The sequence below is a fragment of the Pleurodeles waltl genome, chromosome 12 (assembly GCF_031143425.1).
Source record: "Pleurodeles waltl isolate 20211129_DDA chromosome 12, aPleWal1.hap1.20221129, whole genome shotgun sequence".
In the NCBI taxonomy this organism is placed as follows: Eukaryota; Metazoa; Chordata; class Amphibia; order Caudata; family Salamandridae; genus Pleurodeles; species Pleurodeles waltl.
This window is the reverse complement of record NC_090451.1, coordinates 77,911,093-77,934,638: the sequence shown is the minus strand read 5'-3', so window position 1 is coordinate 77,934,638 and position 23,546 is coordinate 77,911,093. Positions and strand designations below refer to the sequence as shown.

Genomic DNA, 23,546 nt, shown 5'->3' with positions numbered 1-23,546 from the left:
CCTCAAAGACAGCCATTGGCTACTGCCCTCCCAGACCTAAACACACCCCTAAATTCAGTATTTAGGGGCTCCCCAGATCCCAGGAAATCAGATTCCTGCAACCAGAAGAAAGGACTGCTGACCTACAAGCCTGCAGAGAAGCAGGAAGGCGACAACTGATCTGGCCCCAGCCCTACCGGCCTGTCTCCAACTTCGAAAACCTGTTCCAGCGACGCATCTGACAGGGACCAGCGACCTCTGAAGCCTCAGAGGACTGCCCTGGACTACAAGACCAAGAAACTCCAGTGAACAGCGGCCCTGTTCAAAATATGCAACTTCTTTGCAACAAAGAAGCAACTTCCAAGTACTTCACGTTTCCCGCCGGAAGCGTGAGACTCTACACTCTGCACCCGACGCCCCCGGCTCGACCTGCAGAAAACCAACACCTCAGGGAGGACTCCCCATGAGTAACCAGAGACGTCCCCCTGAGCCCCCACAGCGACGCATACAGAGAGAATCCAGAGGCTCCCCCCTGACCACTACTGCCTGTAACAAGGGACTCGACGCCTGGAACCAACACTGCACCTGCAACCCCCAGGACCTGAAGGAACCGAACTTCAGCGCAGGAGTGACCCCCAGGCGAACCTCTGCCTTGCCCAGGTGGTGGCTGTCCTGAGAAGCCCCCCCTGTGCCTGCCTGCACCGCTAGAGTGACCCCCGAGTCCCTCCATTGAAACCTATACAAAACCAGACGCCTGCTTTGCACACTGCACCCGGCTGCCTCTGTGCCGCTGAGGGCGTGTTTTGTGTGCCTACTTGTCCCCCCCAGTGCTCTACAAAACCCCCCTGGTCTGCCCCCCGAGGACGCAGGTACTTACCTGCTGGCAGACCGGAACCGGAGCACCCCTGTTCTCCATAGGCACCTATGTGTTTTGGGCACCTCTTTGACCTCTGCACCTGACTGGCCCTGAGCTGCTGGTGTGATAACTTTGGGGTTGCCTTGAACCCCCAACGGTGGGCTGCCTATACCCCAAACTTGAGACTTGTATGTGTTTTATTTACTTTCAAAACTAACCTTTACTTACCTCCCCCAGGAACTGTTGATTTTTGCACTGTCCACTTTGAAAATAGCTTATTGCCATTTATACAAAGATTGTACATGATATTGTTTTCATTCAAAGTTCCTAAAGTATCTAAGTGAAGTACCTTACGTTTAAAGTATTAACTGTAAATCTTGAACCTGTGGTTCTTAAAATAAACTAAGAAAATATATTTTTCAATATAAAAACCTATTGGCCTGTAATTTGTCTTTGAGTGTGTGTTCCTCATTTATTGCCTGTGTGTGTACAACAAATGCTTAACACTACCCTCTGATAAGCCTACTGCTCGACCACACTACCACAAAATAGAGCATTAGAATTATCTACTTTTGCCACTATCTTACCTTTAAGGGGAACCCTTGGATTCTGTGCACACTATTTCTTACTTTGAAATAGTATATACAGAGCCAACTTCCTACAATATCCAAATACACAAAGTATACAAGCTTTCCAAAATATAATCACACAAATACGAACAAATCAACAATACAGTGTCAGATTTGTCATGAAAATTTTAGGAATGATGGCATCATGTATTGCAATTGTTCCACACGCAAGACTAAACATGCAGCCCTTACAACAGTGCCTTGAACAACAATGGTCACATGCACCTGGTCAACTCCAAGATCTAGTGTTGATAGACCACCAAACATACATGTCCCTCTAGTGGTGGAATTCCATAAATCTAAAAAAAAAAAAAAAAAAAAGGGCCGCCGTTTAAAGACCCTGTGTTTCAGACCATAATTAAAACAGATGCATCAATGATTGGTTGGGGAGCTCACCTAAACAATCCCAGCATTCAAGGGCAATGGGATGTCAAACACAAACAGCTACTCATAAAACACTTGGAGTTATTAGCTGTTTTTCCAGCACTCAAAGCATTTCAACCTCTTCTCACACAGAAGAATGTTCTTATCAAAACAGACATGACAACTATGTATTATCTCAACAAACAGGGAGGGACACATTCATCCCAACTGTCCCTTCTAGCCCAGAAAATTTGGAAATGGGCAATCCACAACCAAATTCATCTATTAGCACAATACATTCAGGGATGTGGAATTCCTATGACATCTTGTTTGGGGTCAAGGGCAACAAGTTTTTATGTTTACTTTGTCCTTGGGACAAGTAGGCCCAACCCTCTGCAGCACAAACCCTTTGGCTGCCTGTTTACAGAGAGTGGAACTCTCTGCAGTTGTGGTAATGTGTTTCCAAAAGATGATGCTGTTCGAACTTGTATTTATGGTTCATTATTTGAAAACCTTCATTATTAGAGTGAGTGCTGTAAATAAATGTTTTAAGGTCACACTTCACTACTGACGTTGGTTCCAGTACAAAAAAAAAAAAAACGTGTATGCACATGTTTGAAAAGTTTAGGCTATGAGGCTAAGTATAATGATCCCAGAATGCTCTCTGATTAGATGCAAATGAAGTGTCATTTAGTAAAATGTTTTGATGCGTGCTAGTATTTCCCAAAAATATTTTAATGGAAAATCAGTGTAACCATTTTCAACACCATTATGGGAAGCATGAAAATAAACAAACACTGGCAAAGCCAACTGATCTGACATATTTTTATAAGTCTTTTAGTTTCATCAATGCCTGTCTTGTTTTGACATGGCTTTTGTAACACTTTATTGTTGTGGGAGCTACCAGGCCCTCAACATTGTAACAAACACTGGCAAAACCCCCCCAAAACGTTTTTGAACTCTAAAAGCACACGTTGCCACCAGTGGCATAACAAAGGCCCCGCAGCCGCACTCCAGGGGGCCCCTTCAGCACAGCACCTGCCCTGAGTGAGTCTGGAGAGGGGGCTCCTCCATGTTCTTTGCAAAGGGGCACCCTCCAGTTTCGTTACGTCACGGATTGCCACTGTAGTTCCTGACACTAAACAAAACTACTTTGTGTGCCAATATGCTCCTTGTGGAAGAGAAGAATGCGATCACTCACAGTAAAGCCAGCCGTAAGAGAGAGAAATAGAAGTTTAATAAAAACAAAATGTCTTTGTTAACACCAGACCTAATTAGGGACCAAGACCCACATGCAAAAAGCACATTGCGATGCACAAACCCAGTTTTGCGATTCGGTAACCTGGTTACCGAATCGCAAAACGGGTTTGCGACTCGCAATTAGGAAGGGGTGTTCCCTTCCTAATTGCGACTCGCAGTGCAATGTAGGATTGTTTTACGAACGCGGGCGCAAACCAATCGTAGTTTGCACCCATTTCAAATGGGTGCTAACACTTTCACAAAAGGGAATGGGTCCCACTGGGACCCCTTCCCCATTGTGAATGTCACTGTAAACATTTTTTGAGAGCAGGCAGTGGTCCTGCAGACCACTGCCTGCTCTGAAAAAATGAAACGAAAACGTTTCATTTTTCGTTTTTGTATTGCATCTCGTTTTCCTTTGAGGAAAACGGGCTGCATTACAAAAAAAAAATGCTTTATTGAAAAGCAGTCACAGACATGGTGGTCTGCTGTCTCCAGCAGGCCACCATCCCTGTGAGGCCGTCATTCGCAAGGGGGTCGCAAATTGAGACCCACCTCATGATTATTCATGAGGTGTGCAATTGCGAAGCCCTTGCGAATCACAGATGGTGTCAGGGACACCATCCTACATTCGGATTTGCGACTCGCAATTTGCGGGTCGCAAATCTGAACCTACCTACATGTGGCCCCAAATTCTTAAAGAAAGTCACAAAAGTGCACCCATGGTATATGTCGTACCCCTATAAAATATTTGTGAACTGTATTTTAGCATGGGTAAATACGCATGTGTAGATTTGCTCATGTGAAAATCTATTGAGCATTTGCAAGTTCATTTTCCCTCCAGCCACTTTCTTCCCAACCCTGGAAGAAGTTCTAATTCTGCCATTGTCAGGAGTAAATGTCCAACCTTTCATATTATGGGAAAATATTAGAGAGAAGCTGGTGAAAATCTTTAAAACATGCAGGTTAGTAGGTTTGCAGACTCAAAGGCATTCCAGCCCTGGAACTATTGCTTACTGCTTCCTCCAGCCCCAGTATGCAGATCTGCAGAAAGGTGGAAAAATAAGGAAATTGCTACAGTAGGGATTGAAACTGCAAGTATTCAAGCCCTACTATGGTAGTAGCCCTGGCATAATTAGAGAGGCTATTATCAGAGCTCTTACATAATGAGATTGCTGCCATAATTTGGCGCCACACTACATGGCACCAAAGGGACAAGTAGATCTTTTTACAGGACAAGTAGATTTGAGAAGCAACCTGTCCTGTGGACAAGTAGATATTTTAATAAATTCCACACCCCTGTACATTCCAGTTGGCAGATAGCCTCAGCAGAAATCACCAACAATCTCACGAATGGGAGATTCATCCTCAAGTACTTCAAAAATACTTTCAAAAGCGGGGAACACCAAACATAGACCTGTTCGCAACAAGCAAACACAAAATGCCACAACCTTGCATCCAGGCACCCACATCCTCTATCCAAGGGCAGTGCTCTATGGATCAATTGGTCAGGGATATTTGCTTCCGCTTTTCCCCCTCTCCCACTCCTTCCGTTTCTAGTCAACAAGTTGCGTCAAACTTCACTCAACATGATACTCCATAGCACCAACATGGGCACGTCAACCGTGGTACACATTATTAGATCTGTTGGTAGTACCACACGCCAAACTCCCGACCAGACCTGTTGACACAAAACAGAGGTCAAATCAGGCATCCAAATCCCAAGACACTCAATCTAGCATGAGGTCATAGAGTTTGGATATTTACAACTCCCATCGTAATGTATGGAAGTTATGAAGCAAGCAAGAAAACCCACTACTAGACAGTGTTATGCAAACAAATGGAAAAGATTTGTATATTACTGTCAATCCAAAAATATAGACCCTCTTACAGCATGAATACAAGATATTGTATGTTATTTACTGCATTTACAAAAATCAAATTTAGCATTTCAATAAAAATTAATCTTTCTGCAATTTCAGCATATTTACAGAATATACAACATAACTCTTTATTTAGAGTTCCTGTCATTAAAGCTTTTATGGAAGGTTTAAAACGCATCATTCCACCCAGAACACCACCAGTTCCTTCCTGGAATCTAAATATAGTGCTTACAAGACTTATAGGACCACCATTTGAGCCTATGCACTTGTGCCAAATTCAATTTCTAACATGGAAGGTTGCCTTCCTAGTGACAATTACTTCAAGAAGAGTAAGTGAAATCCAAGCCTTTACTCTTGAAGAACTTTTCTTCCAAGTGCACAAACATAAGGTTGTACTAAGAACAAATACAAAATTTCTACCAAAAGTTGTATCACTATTTCATATAAATCTAACAGTGGAACTGCCAGTCTTCTCCCCACAGCCAGATTCTGTAGCAGAAAGAGCTCTACATACATTAGAAATCAAAAGAGCTTTAATATACTATATAGACAGAACTAAACCGTTTAGCAAGTCTAAACAACTATTTGTAGCTTTCCAAAAACCACATACAGGCAATCCTATATCAAAACAAGGTTTTGCACGATGGATTGTAAGGTGCATCCAAACATGCTATATTAAAGCAAAAAGACAGATTTTAGTTACTCCCAAAGCACATTCTACAAGGAATAAAGGTGCAACAATGGCTTTTTTAGGGAATATACCAATGACTGAAATATGTAAAGCAGCTACATGGTCAACACCACATACATTCACTAAACACTACTGTCTAGACGTATTATCACAACAAGAAGCCACAGTAGATCAAGCTGTTCTAAGAACATTATTTCAAAAACTTCAACTCCTACAGGCCGACCACTGCTAATTTATGGTAGAACAAACTGTAGTCTTGCACAGCATGTGTATCTGCAGCTACACATGCCATTGAACAAAAAATGTCACTTACCCAATGTACATCTGTTCATGGCATGTTCTGCTGCAGATTCTCATGCACCCTCCCTCCTCCCCAGAAGCCTGTATTTGTTTAAGTTACAAGCATTTGTACATATGTAGATACATTTACATTTGCATGGACATCTTACTTTATACCTATATACTCTATCACTCCTTCCTTTACCCTCTGTGGGAAAACACTAACAAAGGAGTCGAAAAGAGTTCTTCAAAGAAAAACAACTTGTAACACTCCGAGCCCAACACTAGATGGTGGACTAATGCACAGCATGTGAATCTGCAGCAGAACATGCCACGAACAGTTGTAAGTGACATTATTTATTCAGTGCTATGTGTAGCTGCAGATACACATTTGCATACGTCCACCATGTAATGTTGGGCTCGGAGTGTTCCAAGTTGTTTTTCTTCTAACAAGATTTTTCGAATCACGAGATTGAGGGACTCCTCCTCTCGGTGATAGTGCACATGGGCATTGAGTCCTTTGTTAGATTGTTTACTTTCTGCCATTGGGTTTGGACGTGTTTCCTCTCGATCCAGTCAATCTCGGTTCGGTAATTCAGAACTTATTCTACTCCTTCTATAATATCGTCTGTATTGTTTTCGATCGGGTTTCCATCTATACTCGATCTGATTTAGACCATCGGAGTCGAATTTCACGTCCTTACAAGGGCAACGCCATTTAAGGGCCTACTTCAATGTGAATCTGATGGAACAGACTGTTTCGATTCTGTCTTCGGTGTCACGCTAAATTTCCATACACTGATCAGCATTCTGTGTGCAATCTTTGTCTACCTCCAGACCATCAAAAGGACAGTTGTGACGCCTGTAGGACTTTTCGATCAAAAAAGACCCTTCTGAACGGTAGAGCTCATCTTCTCAAAATGGCATCCTGATCCATAGAAAACACACTGGATATCTTCGGTGGAGAACATGCCCAGGAAGAAGTTTGTCAAGGGGCAGTCTGTTCCATCCAAGACTCAGACTCCGATGAACACTGACGACAGCCACTACGTGCCTCTGGCACAGTACGTGAGTACAACTGCCCCATCGCACCCCACAAAAAAAGATTAAAAAGACTCCAGCACTAGTTGTCAATCTGCCCCTGTTTTCGGCCATGGTCAGATGCGAAAAGAAAGTCCGGATAACCAACCTTCAGGTTCGGCATTGAGATTTGACTAAGGTGCACTCTGCTTTGACCAAACCGATTCCTGCACCAGTCTCTGAGTCGAGCCGAAAATCCGAAAGCACATCTTCAGAGCCAAAATGATCAGCAAAATGTTTGGCGCCTAAAAATATTATAACATCTGCGGAGCCAACACTTTTGGTTCGACCGAAACACAAACTTTCGGAGTCGAAAGCCATGGGTAGTAAAGAAATGACTTCTACCTAGGAATACATAGACATGCAACCTATTTTAGAGGTGGTGGACGCCAGCAACAAATACACAAATGGGAAATTCACCCAAAATGTCTACCCAAAGTGGTTTCACTATTTCACATCAGTCAGTTACTGAATTGCCAGTCTTCTTTCCACAGCCAGATTCAGTTGCTGAAAGAGCTCTTCATACTCTTGCTGTCAAGAGCTCTCATGTATTATTTAGATAGAAGAAAAGATTTTAGAAAACCTAAACAGCTTTTTTGAGGCTTTTCAGCAACCTCATAAGGGTAATCCTATTTCAAAACAGGGATTAGCCAGATGGATAGTAAAGTGTATTCAAATTTGCTATCTTATAGCTAAAAATCAACTATTAGTAACTCCTATAGCAACACTCTACTAGAAAGAAATAAGCTTCAATGGCATTCTCAGGAAATATACCAATGGCAGACATATGCAAAGCAGCCACATGGTCCACACCACATACATTTACTAAACATTACTATGTGGATGTGTGATCTCGCCAACAAGCAAATGTTGGCCAAGCGGTGCTTAAAAACTATTTCAAACTACTCCAACTCCTACAGGCTAGCCACCGCTTATTTTAGGAGGGGACTGCTTTTCAGTCTATGCAAAGCATGTGTATCTGCAGCTACATATACCGTTGAACGGAAATGTCACGTTCTATGGCATATGTTGCTGCAGATACACATGTTTGGCACAGTCCGCTGCCTGGTGTTGGGCTCGGAGTATTACAAGTTGTTTTTCTTCGAAGAAGTCTTTTTGGTCACGGGACCGAAGGACTCCTCCCTCTTTGGCTCCATTGCGCATGGGCGTCGACTCCATCTTAGATTGTTTTTTTTCCGCTGTCGGGTTCGGACGTATTCCTTTTCGCTCCGTGTTTCGGTTCGGAAAGTTAGTCAGAATCTCGGAAGAAAGCGTCGGTATTGTTCCGTTCGGTATCGGGATAGTTAGGTACATCGACACCGATCATCGGAAGACTTTGGGGCAGTTTCGATCCCCCATCGGGGCCTGGTCGGCCCGACCGCGTGCGACATCGAAGCCGATGGAACGGACCCCGTTTCGTTTCTGCCCAAAATGTCACAGTAAGTATCCTTATACAGATCAGCACTTGGTCTGTAACTTGTGCTTGTCCCCCGAGCACAAGGAGGATACCTGTGAAGCCTGTCGAGCCTTCCGGTCCAGAAAAACACTCCGGGACCGAAGAGCCAGGCGTCACCAAATGGCGCCCACGTCGACAAAACAACGTTTCGACGACGAAGAGGAAACATTCTCGGTTCCGGAATCAGAATCCGGAGACTCCGACGTCGAACAACAGCAACAAACTGTGAGTAAGACGTCGAAAAGTAAATCCATCGACAAACCAAAAGCCCAGGGGACGCCACTGCCAACAGGCCATGGCTCGACCCATAAATCAGGCGACCCGTCGAAGGGGCCGAAAAAGGGCACGCCCATAGCGAAGACACCCGACTCCGGTCGAGGGACCGCCATGGAGCAACCTCGGAGCCGAGAAAGCGGCTCCGAGAGACAAAAACAAGATACCGGCACCGAAAGACATCGGCACCGAGAATCCGTGCCGAAAGGAACAAAAATTCTGTCGGTGCCGAAACCGAAAAAACATTCTCTCTCGGCGCCGAAAAATACCACACCTTCATCCTACTCAGAGGAACAAGGACTAAGTGGCCAAATGCACAAATTTGGACAAGAGCTCCAAAGTGTAGAATCGGACTACACACAAAAGAGACTGTGCATCCAGCAAGATACAGGGAAGATATCAACCCTTCCCCCAATCATGAGGAAAAGAAAGATCGGACTTCCAAAGGATGACACACAACCACAAGCCAAAGTGGTTAAAAAAGTCACGCCTCCGCCCTCTCCTCCACAGGCATCGCCGGCACAAACACCGCCACAAATGCACTCACCAGCGCAAACTACCATAAGTCATGACGATCAGGATCAAGACGCTTGGGACCTGTATGACACCCCAGTGCCGGACAATGATCCCGAGTCATACCCCACAAAGCCGTCACCGCCAGAGGACAGTACCTCATACTCGCAACTGGTGGCTAGGGCTGCAGACTTCCACAATGTCCAACTGCATTCCGATCCTATAGAGGATGATTTCTTATTTAACACCCTCTCGGCTACACATAGCCAATATCAATGTCTCCCAATGCTACCAGGGATGTTACGGCACGCAAAACAAATTTTTGAGGAGCCCGTAAAATCAAGAGCCATCACCCCAAGGGTGGATAAGAAATACAAACCACCACCCACAGACCCAGTGTTTATTACTTCACAGTTACCACCCGACTCTGTGGTAGTAGGGGCAGCTCGCAAAAGAGCAAATTCACATACATCTGGCGACGCCCCACCTCCGGACAAAGAAAGCAGAAAATTTGACGCGGCAGGGAAAAGAGTGGCGTCACAGGCAGCCAACCAGTGGCGCATCGCAAATTCACAAGCGCTGCTGGCCAGATATGACCGCGCACACTGGGACGAGATGCAACTTCTCGTAGACCATCTTCCCCAGGAATACCAAAAAAGGGCGCAGCAAATAGTGGAAGAGGGACAAACGATCTCAAACAATCAAATCCGCTCTTCACTAGACGCAGCCGATACTGCAGCAAGAACAGTCAACACTGCTGTCACCATAAGGAGACACGCTTGGCTACGCACTTCAGGCTTCAAACCTGAAATCCAGCAGGCTGTCCTTAATATGCCCTTCAACGAGAAACAACTGTTTGGCTCGGAAGTGGATACAGCCATTGAAAAACTTAAAAAGGACACAGACACGGCCAAAGCCATGGGCGCACTCTACTCCCCGCAGAGCAGAGGCTCTTTCAGAAAAACTCCATTTAGAGGGGGGTTTCGTGGCCAACCCACAGACACCACCAGCCAACAATCAAGAACCACACCATATCAGGGTTCCTTCCAAAGGGGTGGTTTCAGGGGTTATCGGGGGGGTCAATTCCCAAGGAGTAGGGGAAGATTCCAGACTCCAAAAACACCTCCACCTAAACAGTGACTTTCAAGTCACGCAACCCCTTCACTCAACACCAGTGGGGGGAAGACTAAGCCAATTCTACCAAGCTTGGCAACAGATTACAACAGACAATTGGGTATTAGCAATAATCCAACATGGCTATTGCATAGAATTCCACAACTTCCCACCAAACATCCCCCCCAAAACACGCAAAATGTCACAACATCATTTAGAACTTTTAGGACTAGAAGTTCAAGCACTACTGCAAAAGGATGCAATAGAATTAGTACCAGTACAACAAAAAAACACAGGAGTTTACTCCCTGTACTTTCTAATTCCAAAAAGAGACGAAACATTAAGACCAATATTAGATCTCAGGACACTAAATACCTACATCATATCGGACCATTTTCACATGGTCACACTACAAGACATCATTCCACTGCTCAAACAGCAAGATTACATGACCACATTAGACCTAAAGGATGCGTACTTTCATATACCAATACACCCTTCTCACAGAAAGTACCTACGGTTCGTATTCAAAGGAATACATTACCAATTCAAGGTGTTGCCATTCGGAATAACAACTGCACCAAGAGTGTTCACAAAATGTCTAGCAGTAGTAGCAGCACACATCAGGAGACAACAGATACATGTGTTCCCTTACCTAGACGACTGGCTAATCAAAACCAACACAGTAAAAAAATGCGCAAACGACACCACCTTTGTCATACAAACCCTTCACAAACTGGGGTTTTCCATCAACTACACAAAATCACACCTAGAACCGTGTCAAACACAACAATATCTAGGAGCAACCATCAACACATCAAAAGGAATTGCCACTCCAAGTCCACAAAGAGTGCAAGCATTCCACAAGCTAATAAGTGCTATGTTTCCAAACCAAAAGATACAAGCAAAACTTGTGCTAAAACTTCTAGGCATGATGTCATCATGCATAGCCATTGTCCCAAACGCAAGACTACACATGCGACCCTTACAACAGTGTCTAGCATCACAATGGTCACAGGCACAGGGTCAACTTCAAAATCTGGTGTTGGTAGACCGCCAAACATACCTCTCGCTTCTATGGTGGAACAGCAAAAATGTAAACAAAGGGCGGACATTTCAGGACCCAGTGCCTCAATACGTTATAACAACAGATGCTTCCATGACAGGGTGGGGAGCACACCTCAATCACCACAGCATTCAAGGACAATGGGATATACACGAAACAAAACTTCATATCAATTACCTAGAACTGTTGGCAGTATTTCTAGCGTTAAAAGCCTTCCAACCCATAATAACACACAAATACATTCTTGTCAAAACAGACAACATGACAACAATGTATTATCTAAACAAACAAGGAGGAACACACTCAACACAATTGTGCCTCCTAACACAAAAAATTTGGCAGTGGGCGATTCACAACAACATTCGCCTAATAGCACAATTTATTCCAGGAATACAAAACCAACTAGCAGACAACCTTTCGCGAGACCACCAACAAGTCCACGAATGGGAAATTCACCCCCAAGTTCTGAACAAGTACTTTCAAATTTGGGGAACACCCCAGATAGATTTGTTCGCAACAAGAGAAAACTCAAAATGCCAAAACTTCGCATCCAGGTACCCACACCGCGAATCACAAGGCAATGCTCTATGGATGAATTGGTCAGGGATATTTGCGTACGCTTTTCCCCCTCTCCCTCTCCTTCCATATCTAGTAAACAAGTTGAGTCAAAACCAACTCAAACTCATACTGATAGCACCCACATGGGCAAGACAACCTTGGTATACAACTCTACTAGACCTTTCACTAGTACCGCATGTCAAACTACCCAACAGGCCAGATCTGTTAACACAACACAAACAACAGATCAGACATCCAAACCCAGCATCATTGAATCTGGCAATTTGGCTCCTGAAATCCTAGAATTTGGACACTTGGACCTCACACAAGAATGCATGGAGGTCATAAAACAAGCTAGAAAACCTTCCACTAGACACTGCTATGCATCTAAGTGGAAAAGATTTGTTTACTACTGCCATGCCAATCAAATACAACCAGTACATGCCTCTACTAAAGACATAGTAGGATACTTACTACATTTGCAAAAAGCGAATCTCGCTTTTTCATCTATAAAAATACACCTCGCAGCTATATCTGCTTACCTACAAACTACTCATTCATCGTCTCTATTTAGAATACCAGTTATTAAAGCATTCATGGAAGGGCTAAAAAGAATTATACCACCAAGAACACCACCAGTTCCTTCATGGAACCTTAACATCGTCTTAACAAGACTCATGGGTCCCCCTTTCGAACCCATGCATTCCTGTGAAATGCAATATCTAACCTGGAAGGTCGCATTTCTCATTGCAATCACATCCCTCAGAAGAGTAAGTGAAATACAGGCATTTACCATACAAGAACCATTTATTCAAATACACAACAATAAAATAGTTCTAAGAACAAATCCTAAATTTCTGCCAAAAGTAATCTCACCATTCCATTTAAATCAAACAGTAGAATTGCCAGTGTTCTTCCCACAACCAAATTCTGTGGCTGAAAGGGCACTACATACATTGGACATCAAAAGAGCACTAATGTATTACATTGACAGAACAAAGCTAATCAGGAAAACAAAACAACTGTTCATAGCTTTTCAAAAACCACACATAGGAAATCCAATCTCTAAACAAGGCATTGCTAGATGGATAGTCAGGTGCATTCAAACATGCTATCTTAAAGCCAAAAGAGAATTGCCTATTACACCAAAGGCACACTCAACCAGAAAGAAAGGTGCTACAATGGCCTTTCTAGGAAACATTCCTATGAGCGAAATATGTAAGGCTGCAACCTGGTCTACGCCTCATACGTTTACTAAACACTACTGTGTAGACGTACTAAATGCACAACAAGCTACAGTGGGCCAAGCTGTACTAAGAACATTATTCCAAACTACTTCAACTCCTACAGGCTAAACCACCGCTTTTAGGGGAGGTAACTGCTTTACAGTCTATGCCAAACATGTGTATCTGCAGCAACATATGCCATCGAACTGAAAATGTCACTTACCCAGTGTACATCTGTTCGTGGCATTAGTCGCTGCAGATTCACATGTACCCTCCCACCTCCCCGGGAAGCCTGTAGCCGTTTAGAAGTAGATCATAAACCTTAAACATCTGAACATTTGTAAATAATTTTTAGAAACTCTTATCATACATACATATTCACTCCATTGCATGGGCACTATTTATACCAAACAACTCCATCCTCACCCTCTGCGGGGAAAACAATCTAAGATGGAGTCGACGCCCATGCGCAATGGAGCCAAAGAGGGAGGAGTCCTTCGGTCCCGTGACCAAAAAGACTTCTTCGAAGAAAAACAACTTGTAATACTCCGAGCCCAACACCAGGCAGCGGACTGTGCCAAACATGTGAATCTGCAGCGACTAATGCCACGAACAGATGTACACTGGGTAAGTGACATTTTCATTACCCAGTAGACATCTGTTCATGGCATGTAATGCTGCAGATTCACATGTGCCATTCCTCCTCGCCGGAAGCCTGTAGCCGTTGTAGTCCTTTCTTTATGCAAATATGTATATACACTGCATGGACATCTTCTTTTCTTTTTATTTATTTATCCTGTATGAAAACCATCTAACAAAGGACTTGATGCCCATGCGCACTGTCACCGAGAGTAGTCACCACTCTATCTCGTGACTCGAAAAAGCTTCTTCGAAGAAAGTAAACTTGTAACAGTCCGAGCCCAACACTAGATGGCGGACTTATGCAAAGCATGTGAATCTGCAGCACTACATGCCACAAACAGATGTTTACCGGGTAAGTGACACTAAATTAAATATATATATATATGGATATAAATATATAGATATATAGATTTATAATTAGGAATTAGTACAAGAAGCAACAAACATTGGTAAGAAATAGTGAGGGCCCTAGGGGATGGCCGAACCATATACCAAAATAGTGTAATGCAAAGTGAAGTCCCCACCCAAGGATATGGAGTCATTAGAGGGGAGCTGGGAGAACACGGGACCCCAAGAGGTTAATACCTTAGTGACCCCTGCAACCCGGAGAGCAGAGGTAAATACCTGGTTTTCCCAAGGACTAAGAAAATGGATTGTGCAAGAACAGGACCAGACCAGCGGAACCCAAAGGTGGGTTCTGGAAGAGGAGGACCTGCAAAAGAAGGGGGATGGAGTCCAGGCCACGATGGAGTGTCCAGTTGGGGCAGGAGCCACTAGCCACCATTCTGAGGATGAAGCTTCTGGTCGATGCGGAGAGATGAAGTTCAGCTATGGAGTCCAGGAGCTGCAGAGAAGTTCTTGGAGCCATGCAGATGATGTCCCTCATCATTCGCTGGGTTGCAGTTGGTCAGTGGTCTGGAGAACCACCAACAAGCCTTGGCAAAAGAAGGGGAGGGGCGAACCATATACCAAAATAGTGTAATGCAAAGTGAAGTCCCCCACCCAAGGATATGGAGTCATTAGAGGGGAGCTGGGAGAACACGGGACCCCATGAGGTGAATACCTTAGTGACCCCTGCAACGCGGAGAGCAGAGGTAAATACCTGGTTTTCCCAAGGACCAAGAAAATGGATTGTGCAAGAACAGGACCAGACCAGCGGAACCCAAAGGTGGGTTCTGGAAGAGGAGGACCTGCAAAAGAAGGGGGACGGAGTCCAGGCCACGATGGAGTGTCCAGTTGGGGCAGGAGCCACTAGCCACCCTTCTGTGGATGAAGCTTCTGGTCGATGCGGAGAGATGAAGTTCAGCTATGGAGTCCAGGAGCTGCAGGGAAGTTCTTGGAGCCATGCAGATGATGTCCCTCATCATTCACTGGGTTGCAGTTGGTCAGTGGTCTGGAGAACCACCAACAAGCCTTGGCAAAAGAAGAGTTGCAAGGCTGAAGAGGACCAGCAAGGTCCAGGGGACTTGATTCTTGGAGGGGAGTCCGGGCTGACCCTCAGCAGTCGGGAGAGCCAACAGAAGCAGTTGCAGCCCCCACAGGCGACCCACTGACAGCAGGCACAGTAAGTGGCAGTGAGGCCCAATCAGCACACCTGGAGAGGAGTCCCACGTCGCTGGAGCAGCAGAGAGGAGACTGTCCTTGGAAGGATGAAGTGCTGGAGGCCAGGGCTACTCGGAACGTGAAGGTCTGTTGGAGCCGGAGACAATAAGCTTTGGTTGCTGCTAGAGTCGCGGTGCACAGGGGTACTGTCACCGTCTCCCAAGATAGACATTGGGCAGAGAGGACCAGTGGGACCACTCCAGACTGCCACCTATGATGCAGGATCCACACAGTTCCAGAGAAACATAGATCCATGCAGCCGTTGCTGTAGGTGCCTGCAGATGCAGGGGAGTGACTCCTTCACTCCAAGGGAAATTCCTTTTTGTTTCCTAGTGCAGCTGAAGTCTTGCCGACCCCAGCGGTTGCACAGCCGGGGAAATGTTGCAGTTGCTGGAAGGAGCTGAGGAACAATGTTGCAAGGCGAGGTAGTCTCAAGAGTTGTAGTATTGTCAGTTCTGGTGGCCAGGAGCAGAAGTAGGCAATGCAGAGGAGTCCGGGCGAGTCTTGCACACCGAGGCTGGTGACACACCAGCAAGGGAGTCCCAAAATAACCCTGACATGGGGTTTGGTCACTTTGCACGGTAACCACGTATCAGAGGGGGTCACTGACATCACCTGTCTGACCTGGCCATTCAGATGCTCCCAGGGGCCTCTGCACATCTTACTTTCAAGATGGCAGAATTGAGTGGCCCTCTGGAGGAGCTCTGGGGTGGTGATGGACAGGGGAGTGGTCACTCCCCTTTTCTTTGTCCAGTTTCGTGCCAGAGCAGGGACTGGTGGTCCCTGGGCTGGTGAAAAACGATTTATGCCAGGAGGGCACCAAATGTGCCCTTAAAAGCATACCAGTGGCTTGGGGGGGAGGCTACCCCTCCCAAGCCTTGTAACACCTATTCTCAAAGGTGAGGGTGTTGCCTCCCTCTCTCTAAGGTAATCCTTTGTTCTGCCTTCCTCTGCTTGAGCTGGTCCAGTAGCAGGAGGGCAGAAACATGTCTGAAGGGTGGCAGCAGTGTAGGTTGCCCGGAAAAGCCCAAAAAACAGTATGAGCATTGCTGGGGGGGGGGGGGGGTCCTCTAATGAGCCCCCAGAGTGCATGGAATCATACAACCAATGCTGGCATTCTGACATGTTTGTTGCCAAACATGTCCTGGTTCGGAGTCGCCATTATGTAGCTGGACATAGGCTAACCTGTGTCCATTACATGGGTAAAGTGGCTTCCCCGCACTTATGAAGTCCAGGAAAATGTAGCTGAGTTTCTTAGGGGCATACAGATACCTGCACCCTTCCCTCTGAGCTAGGAGGGAGTGCCATAGGGGTGACTTAGAGTGACCTGTAGTGCAAGGGTGCATGCACCTTTTGACGCAGGCTGCAATGGCAGGTCTGGAGACACATTTTGCTTGGGCTCCCATGGGTGGCACAATACATGCTGCAGCCCATGGGGAACCCCTGGTGCCCCAATGCCCTGGATATCCAAATACTATATACTAGGGACTTATATGGGGGAACCAGTATGCTAATTGTGTGTTGTGTGGAGTCCTGAGCAACCAAATTTAGAGGGAGAGCACAGTCACTGGGGTCCTGGTTATCAGGACCCCAGTGAACACAGTCAAAAACACACTGATGGCAGGCAAAAAGTGGGGGGTAACCATGCCAAAAAGAGGGTACTTTCCTGCCCTACAGTGTCCTTGTATGCGGTCAGGTGGTGGCGGTTGACTAGGCCTTTGTCGTTGACGTCGTGATCATCGTTATAAGTGTATCCAAATAACAGTGAAAAATTATCCTTGTAATGTAAACAATCCAAACCGACAAAAGTGAATGTATATACCAAGTGTATCCAACCGATCCCACAAGCTCACGAACGAAGAGGAGAGTACTCCCTGTCGTACCGTGTGTCTTTTTCACTGTTATTTAGATACACTTTTACAGTGAATGCTAGCCCTGAAGAAGTCAGCTGCGTCTTATGCAGCATTGACGAAACACGTGTTGGTGTTGTTTTGTGTACTGCAAAGTTACTGATAATTCAAGAATGAGTAGAAGTTAATTATAAAATACTGACTGATTTGTCAATCACATGGAAGCTATCCGAACACTTCGGATGAAAAAATAAAGTTTGGAACAATTTTGTATGGAAAATTAGATCTTCTGGCTTTACTTGTGTGCTTGAAGCTAATAAAACTTTAAATAGATTGAGGAAAAAAAAGGGTGGTACCAGGATTGCTGCCTTTATACTTAGTGTACTGGCGCCGGGGAAGGTCCCAATGGCACGACCGGCGTTGGTCGGATCCAGTAACAGATCCTGGGGTGCCCTCTGGAGCCGAGGTTGAAGCCGCCGGCGCAGATCACGAGGGGGCCCCTGCTGACCCTACTGGGCCCGGAGGGTCAGACTGCCAAAATATCAGGCCCGTGGCCTTGTAAAACTCTGAGTTGGGCAGGGGTGGCTCCAGCTCCTAGAAATACAGGGAGGCCTGGAGCTGACCTAGAAGCAGGCTCCATGATGGTGGCCTAGATTGATGACGCTGCTCCTGTGTTCTCATCGCCCGAGCGATGGAAGTCAAAGAATGTTTATTCTTCTTCGACTTCTTGTGCCCCAAATGTCCTGACTATTTGGAGTAGGACGAGTGGTGATGGCTCTGCAGGAGGTCTTGTGACCTTTCTCTGGAGCAAGACCGGGAGCGTCACGGAGCCCAGCGCCTGGCCAAATTAAAATGAGCTTTACGGGGACCGCTCCCTCAAAGCCTTCGGCCCAGCACTTGGAGCACAACTTTGGGTCATGGTCGCACTCCAGATACAATCAAGCAATCAGTATTTATAGAGCGTGGCTACTCACCCGTGAGGTTCTGAAAAGGGGGCAGGGGGAGGTTTGGGGCAGGGAGGGGCCTCATCTGAAGAGCCACGTCTTGAGGTTCTTCCTGAAAATGGTGATCGACTGGCTTTGTCTGAGGTTCAGGGGGCGGTTGTTCCAGCTCTTCGCTGCAGTGTAGGTAAAAGATTGTCCTCCGGCAGTGGTTTTGTTGTTGCGGGGGCGGTGGCTAAGGCTATCTGGGCGGAGAGGAGGGATCTGGCGAGGTTGTGGAAGGAGACGCGGTGGTCCAGGTAGGCTTGTCCTGCGTTGTTTATGGCTTTGTACGTGTGGGTGAGAAGCTTGAAGGTGATTCGCTTCTCCACCGGTAGCCAGTGGAGGGTCCTCAGGTGTTGGGAGATGTGTTCTTGGTGAGGGAGGTCCAAAATGAGTCTGGCGGCGGCATTCTGGATGAAGTTTTTTGATGTTCCTAGTTGAGGTGCCGGAGTAGAGGGCATTGCCGGAGTCGAGCTTTCTCGTGACTAAGGCGTGGGTGACTATCCTCAGACAGTCTGCTGGGATCCATCTGAAGATCTTCCGGAGTTTGCAGTGTGTGTGCCAGGCAGGAGGAGGTTACAGATTTTACCTGGCGGGTCATGGATAGAGATGAGTCGAGGATGATTCCTAAGTTGCGGGCATGCTCGATCGGCACAGGGGGGTTGCTGAGGGATGTAGGTCACCATGAGTCGTCCCAAGCTGAGTTGGCGTTTCCAAAGATGATGAGCTCCGTCTTGTCGGAGTTGAGCTTTGAGGCAGCTTTCTCTCATCCAGGTGTCGACGGCTTCCATTCTTGCGTGAAAGTTCTTTGACACTACAAGTACACGAGGGACAGATCCGTCATAAACATCATGTGGTGACATGACTCACACGGCTTGAATCTGGTCTTCCAGGATGACACGTTGATGCACCAGGTGATCAAAAAACTTTGACAAAACGTCAGTCAAAAAACGACTGAGGGTAGCTCTTCTATGGGTCGGTGCGTAGGCTGATGCGGAAAGAACCGATGTCAGCGCATTACCACGACGCCAATGATGGATGCCACTTGACAGCACACAAGGATACTGCTTGAAGTAAAATCTCCAGAACCAATCTGATGCCTGGGGGGAATTCTAAGGTAGGGAATCTGTAATTAGAGTAAGGAATCTGCACCTAGAAGTCTCTGTCAAATACTGCTCATACAATAGGCAACCACTTATGCTCGAGCATCACTTTGAAGCATAACTTACTGTACTTACCAGATAGGCTTGAGTAGCCATCTATTCGTTATTTGGTTACTCATGCATGAGCAGTCTTCTATTCAGGCGCCGTGCTCTCTCTTAGCACTACAGCCTGAGTGCACATCAATCTAACCCCAGTCTCACGTCTATGCAGAGCACTCCGAAAATCAACACCCGCTCTTCTTACTTGCCCTTTAAAATGAAACACTGGTGTAACATTGAGATCTCTGCACATGCACGCAGCACTTATGCTTTATAAATATTTCAACAGCATTTAGAAACTGCTAAATGCGTATTAATTGCTGCCGTAACCCATACCTAACCGGCCCAGACTTGATTACACAACATGTAGCATTCTTTAGGACCCAATGCACAACCGCAACATCTTAATGACTTGTATTGTCGATCTCACTTCTGGACATCATACGGGCGCGACCGTAGTCTCTTCATTTTCCAAAGGCAAGCTCACTCCACCAAGTAAGTAACTGTGCTAAATAATTACTAGGGAGTCCAAGGCAGAGATGACAAGGTCTAGTAAGTTTCCTTTCAAATGAGGGGGTGGTTTGGGGGGGATGGAGGGGGTCTCTGTGTCTCAGATGGTAGGTGGGATGGAGATGAGGTATGAAGGAGTCTTTTGTGGCTTTAGTTAAGATGATCTATGGTGCTGGCACCAGTTAAGGATAGTGGTTTAAACAGTCAGCGATGATCAGAAGCCTGGTAGTTAAAAATGTGTGTGCGCTTCAGTTGAATGGATATAATTAAAGTAAGTTAGGAATTGTTGCATGAATTGAAAATTAATAGTGGATTGCTTATTTTATGAATGAGTACTTAAGAACACTTTATTATTATAGTATTTAATTAAAATGAGACAAAAATGAATCCGTATTTGGTAAGTAATTGGTCTTCAATAGCAAACGTTTGCTTGTTTTTTTTTTGTTGTAAAGATACTGGTCAGTCACTGCTTCCGAAGACTCACTAATAAATCTTTTGCTGTCGTTTGTTTGTCCCAACAGTGGATGGGCATGATTCGAGCGAAGATGCTTGCTCTTGCATGGAACTGATGATCTGGAAGATCAAAGAAGATGCAAAAGTGAAACGATGACTACTTGTGCCATCTCTCCCGCGCTCTCTGCTAACACTCCCTCTCGTCCAGGAAGCCGTGTAATAAATATGGAGAGAGGTTGCTATTCACCTCATAGAAACTCAGCACACACTGCTCGGTGTTTCCCAGAGACTCGTAGATTCCAGCACCTACTGTGCTTGGGGTTGGTGAGTGGTGTTAGTCTAATGGAAACATGAACCAGGCAGTGGTTTATTTTTTAACGGAGAGGTAAACAGAGTGTTAGTCCTTCTTACAGTGGGCAGTGAAGGGGTTAACCTCTCCTTGTTCATGTGGACAGTAGGCGGGCCTAAGAGATCATCTTGCCCCGTAATGGCAGTGGAAAGCCAAAGGTACAGTCGTCTGCTGAGAAGAGGCAAGGAGCTGCTACAAAGATCTTGGGGCAGAGGTTGCCTAAGACAATGGTTGGTCCATTAGCCAAAGCAGGTGTACGTGACACCCCCATCCTCACACATTATTTACCCTCTGTTTGTTTTGTGATGGGTGACGGCCTTGGTGATGCCGAAAAGAACCTGGGCAAAGTAGGATGTGAAGAATGTTTTTTTTTTCTTTCTCAAATGTTTTTCATCCATATCGTATCCACTCCTGGTCGCTGTAGGAATGAAAACCAAACGCAAAGATGTTTTTCTTGGAGGGGCTCGAACTTCAGACTTGGGAACCCTGTTACCGCTGGCAGTACTGTGAAAGCTGAAGCATATGGAAGAGTTTTTGATAGCGAGGATACGGTAGAGCAGGATTGTTTGCAAATTAATTACAATTCCTAGTGAAGAAGGTGCCTTCACCATTTCTCCAATGCCATATTGTAACGAGGGAGAAGGGGATTGTCATTCAAAAGTTCTTGTTTCTTTTTAGTTGAATGAAAGCCCCAGATTTTGAGCAGAAAGTTATTTTCATAGCATGAAATGTTGGAAAAGACTGATAGGTCTGGATTTTCGCGCCGGTTTGCGTGACGAGTTGGAGCCTGTATGTCTCACTTCAGTCTCGGTCTGTACACTTGGGGGCGCTGATGTCGGCAGAATATTGCCGTGTTTGAGAAGCTATGCTGAGCTGGTCAGCACATCACACATACCTGGCTGTACTAGGAGACATGTGGGATGGCGGCCAGTTCGGCTGGAGCGTGTCACTGCTGGTCCGGGAGCTCCAGGGTCACCGGCTGGGAGAGCTGCATTGTCTTGGGCCCGGATCAGTATTCCCAAGTATTGGAGATGAGGCAGCTTTCGGCTGCAGGCTGCAGCATGTCTTATGGTAATACCCAGTGTTAACGTCCCCAGGTGCCAAGGCTGGGACCTGAGCCCTGTCCTGGAGGAGATGCCACGCAGGGAGTGCCAGGGAAAGCTGACCTTCCTGGGGCAGGAAGCCCAGTGCTGGTGGTCTTCTGGGCGAGTTCTGTTGGTGAAACGCACGATTACTTGAAGATTATCCTGTATTAGACATGGGTTAAGACCCCGTCCTTTTAATTTTTGGATTGCCGAACGGTTAGTGCTGCGACGGGTTTCGTTCCGTTAGACCCCGAGGCAGCAGGGTTAGAGGTGTCCCCTTTTCAAGTTTTACTTGTGCCATATAAATCCGCCATGTAAATTCTGCCACACCCTCAAATACTGTCGGATGAAGGATGTTTTAGAACATTGTCGTTTTTTTCTGCCCGTGGTAGACTTTTTTCCCCCGAATATTATTTTATTGAACTGTTGGTTCCTGCAGATGTTTTAGTTTGCATATTCAGCACACGTACTGTATTGGTTTTTTAGTATGACAGCTTCCGGGTAGAATGAAACGCGTCATGGCATGGTCTGTCCCAGCTGTGCCCCTTGCCACATCCCTCTCCTGTGCACTGGTCCAGGAAGCTCTGCCATGAGTACCCGCTCCGGATAGGAAGGTAGTCTTTTCTTCTCACAAAGGAACGAGCTATTTTTGCACATTATAAGAATTTAATTTACTACCCCCCCGAGTGTTCTAACCCCCTTTAAAATGTGTGATTCCCCCAGAAGTAAAAAAAAAACGGGATCGGTGCAGGGTGTCTGCATGGGTGGAGAAACTGGTTGTGCATTCTAATTTTCAAGCTGTCTTTCCTTGCACTGAATGTCCCCCCTGCTCTCAGTCAACCGAGTTAATTGAATGATGAATGAGCACCAGTTCACTTGCTAAAATCGTTGTCCCTTATAAAAGGGGACAATAATTCGGTTGACCTCTAGGCAGCCAGCTCTACAACCAGGGCTCCTCCCACCGGAGCAGGCAGTGCTGGAAGAAGTCGCTCCAGCATTTACTGACCGAACACCTGATTGCACAAGCATCGCCGGTGATCAGAGGATGGGATTGGGCTGTTGCGATTATGCTGCACTGCTTAAAGCATGTTACTCATCTTCAAAGTAGCCCTTGAAATATATAGAAATTGGCTGAAATCTATGAATCTAAATCTGTAGAAAGTTTAGGGTGACAAAATAGTTGTACTAAACAGTCATCAGCTATGTCGTATCCTTTGTTGAAAAATGTAGCTTTAGACTGCATTGGTGTTTCTGTTTCCACAGTTTGCAAAATATTTTCAGTTGTAGGCAAGAGAAAACAAACTGAACATAGTCCTAGCATTTCTGGAGGCGCAACATACTCTCGAGGCCAGCTGCCTCCAGGCTATCCATTCGTTATTGAGTTGTGCTGCAGAACTGTAATCCCGACCGTAGGTGTTCAGTTTCCTCAGGCTAGTACACGTTGTGTTTCTAGAGAAACCAGTAGAATGCACAGACTTGAGTCGTCTTTAATTTGTTTCGTCTGTGCTACAAACCCCTTACGTTTGAACTTCAAAAACTATAGTCGATACTATATCTGCCTTATGAAAGCTCTCGCTGAGCCTTGAAAAACATGAAACAATAGTCTGAACAAAAACAAGATGGTGTGCAGTACCTTTTTAAAACAAGGCCTCTAAGAAACCCGTGT

The 23,546-nt window shown here is 45.8% G+C and overlaps 1 protein-coding gene across 1 annotated transcript in view; it reads left to right on the top strand.

The window, feature by feature from the left end:
* Positions 1-20,703, top strand: part of REXO1 (RNA exonuclease 1 homolog) — a 346,277-nt gene extending 325,574 nt beyond the window's left edge. Inside the window, exon 16 of the mRNA XM_069218223.1 lies at positions 20,515-20,703. Coding sequence (XP_069074324.1) covers positions 20,515-20,603 — 89 coding nt within the window. The 3' untranslated portion in view covers positions 20,604-20,703. The remainder of the gene's footprint in view (positions 1-20,514) is intronic.
* The last annotated feature ends 2,843 nt before the right edge of the window (positions 20,704-23,546 follow it).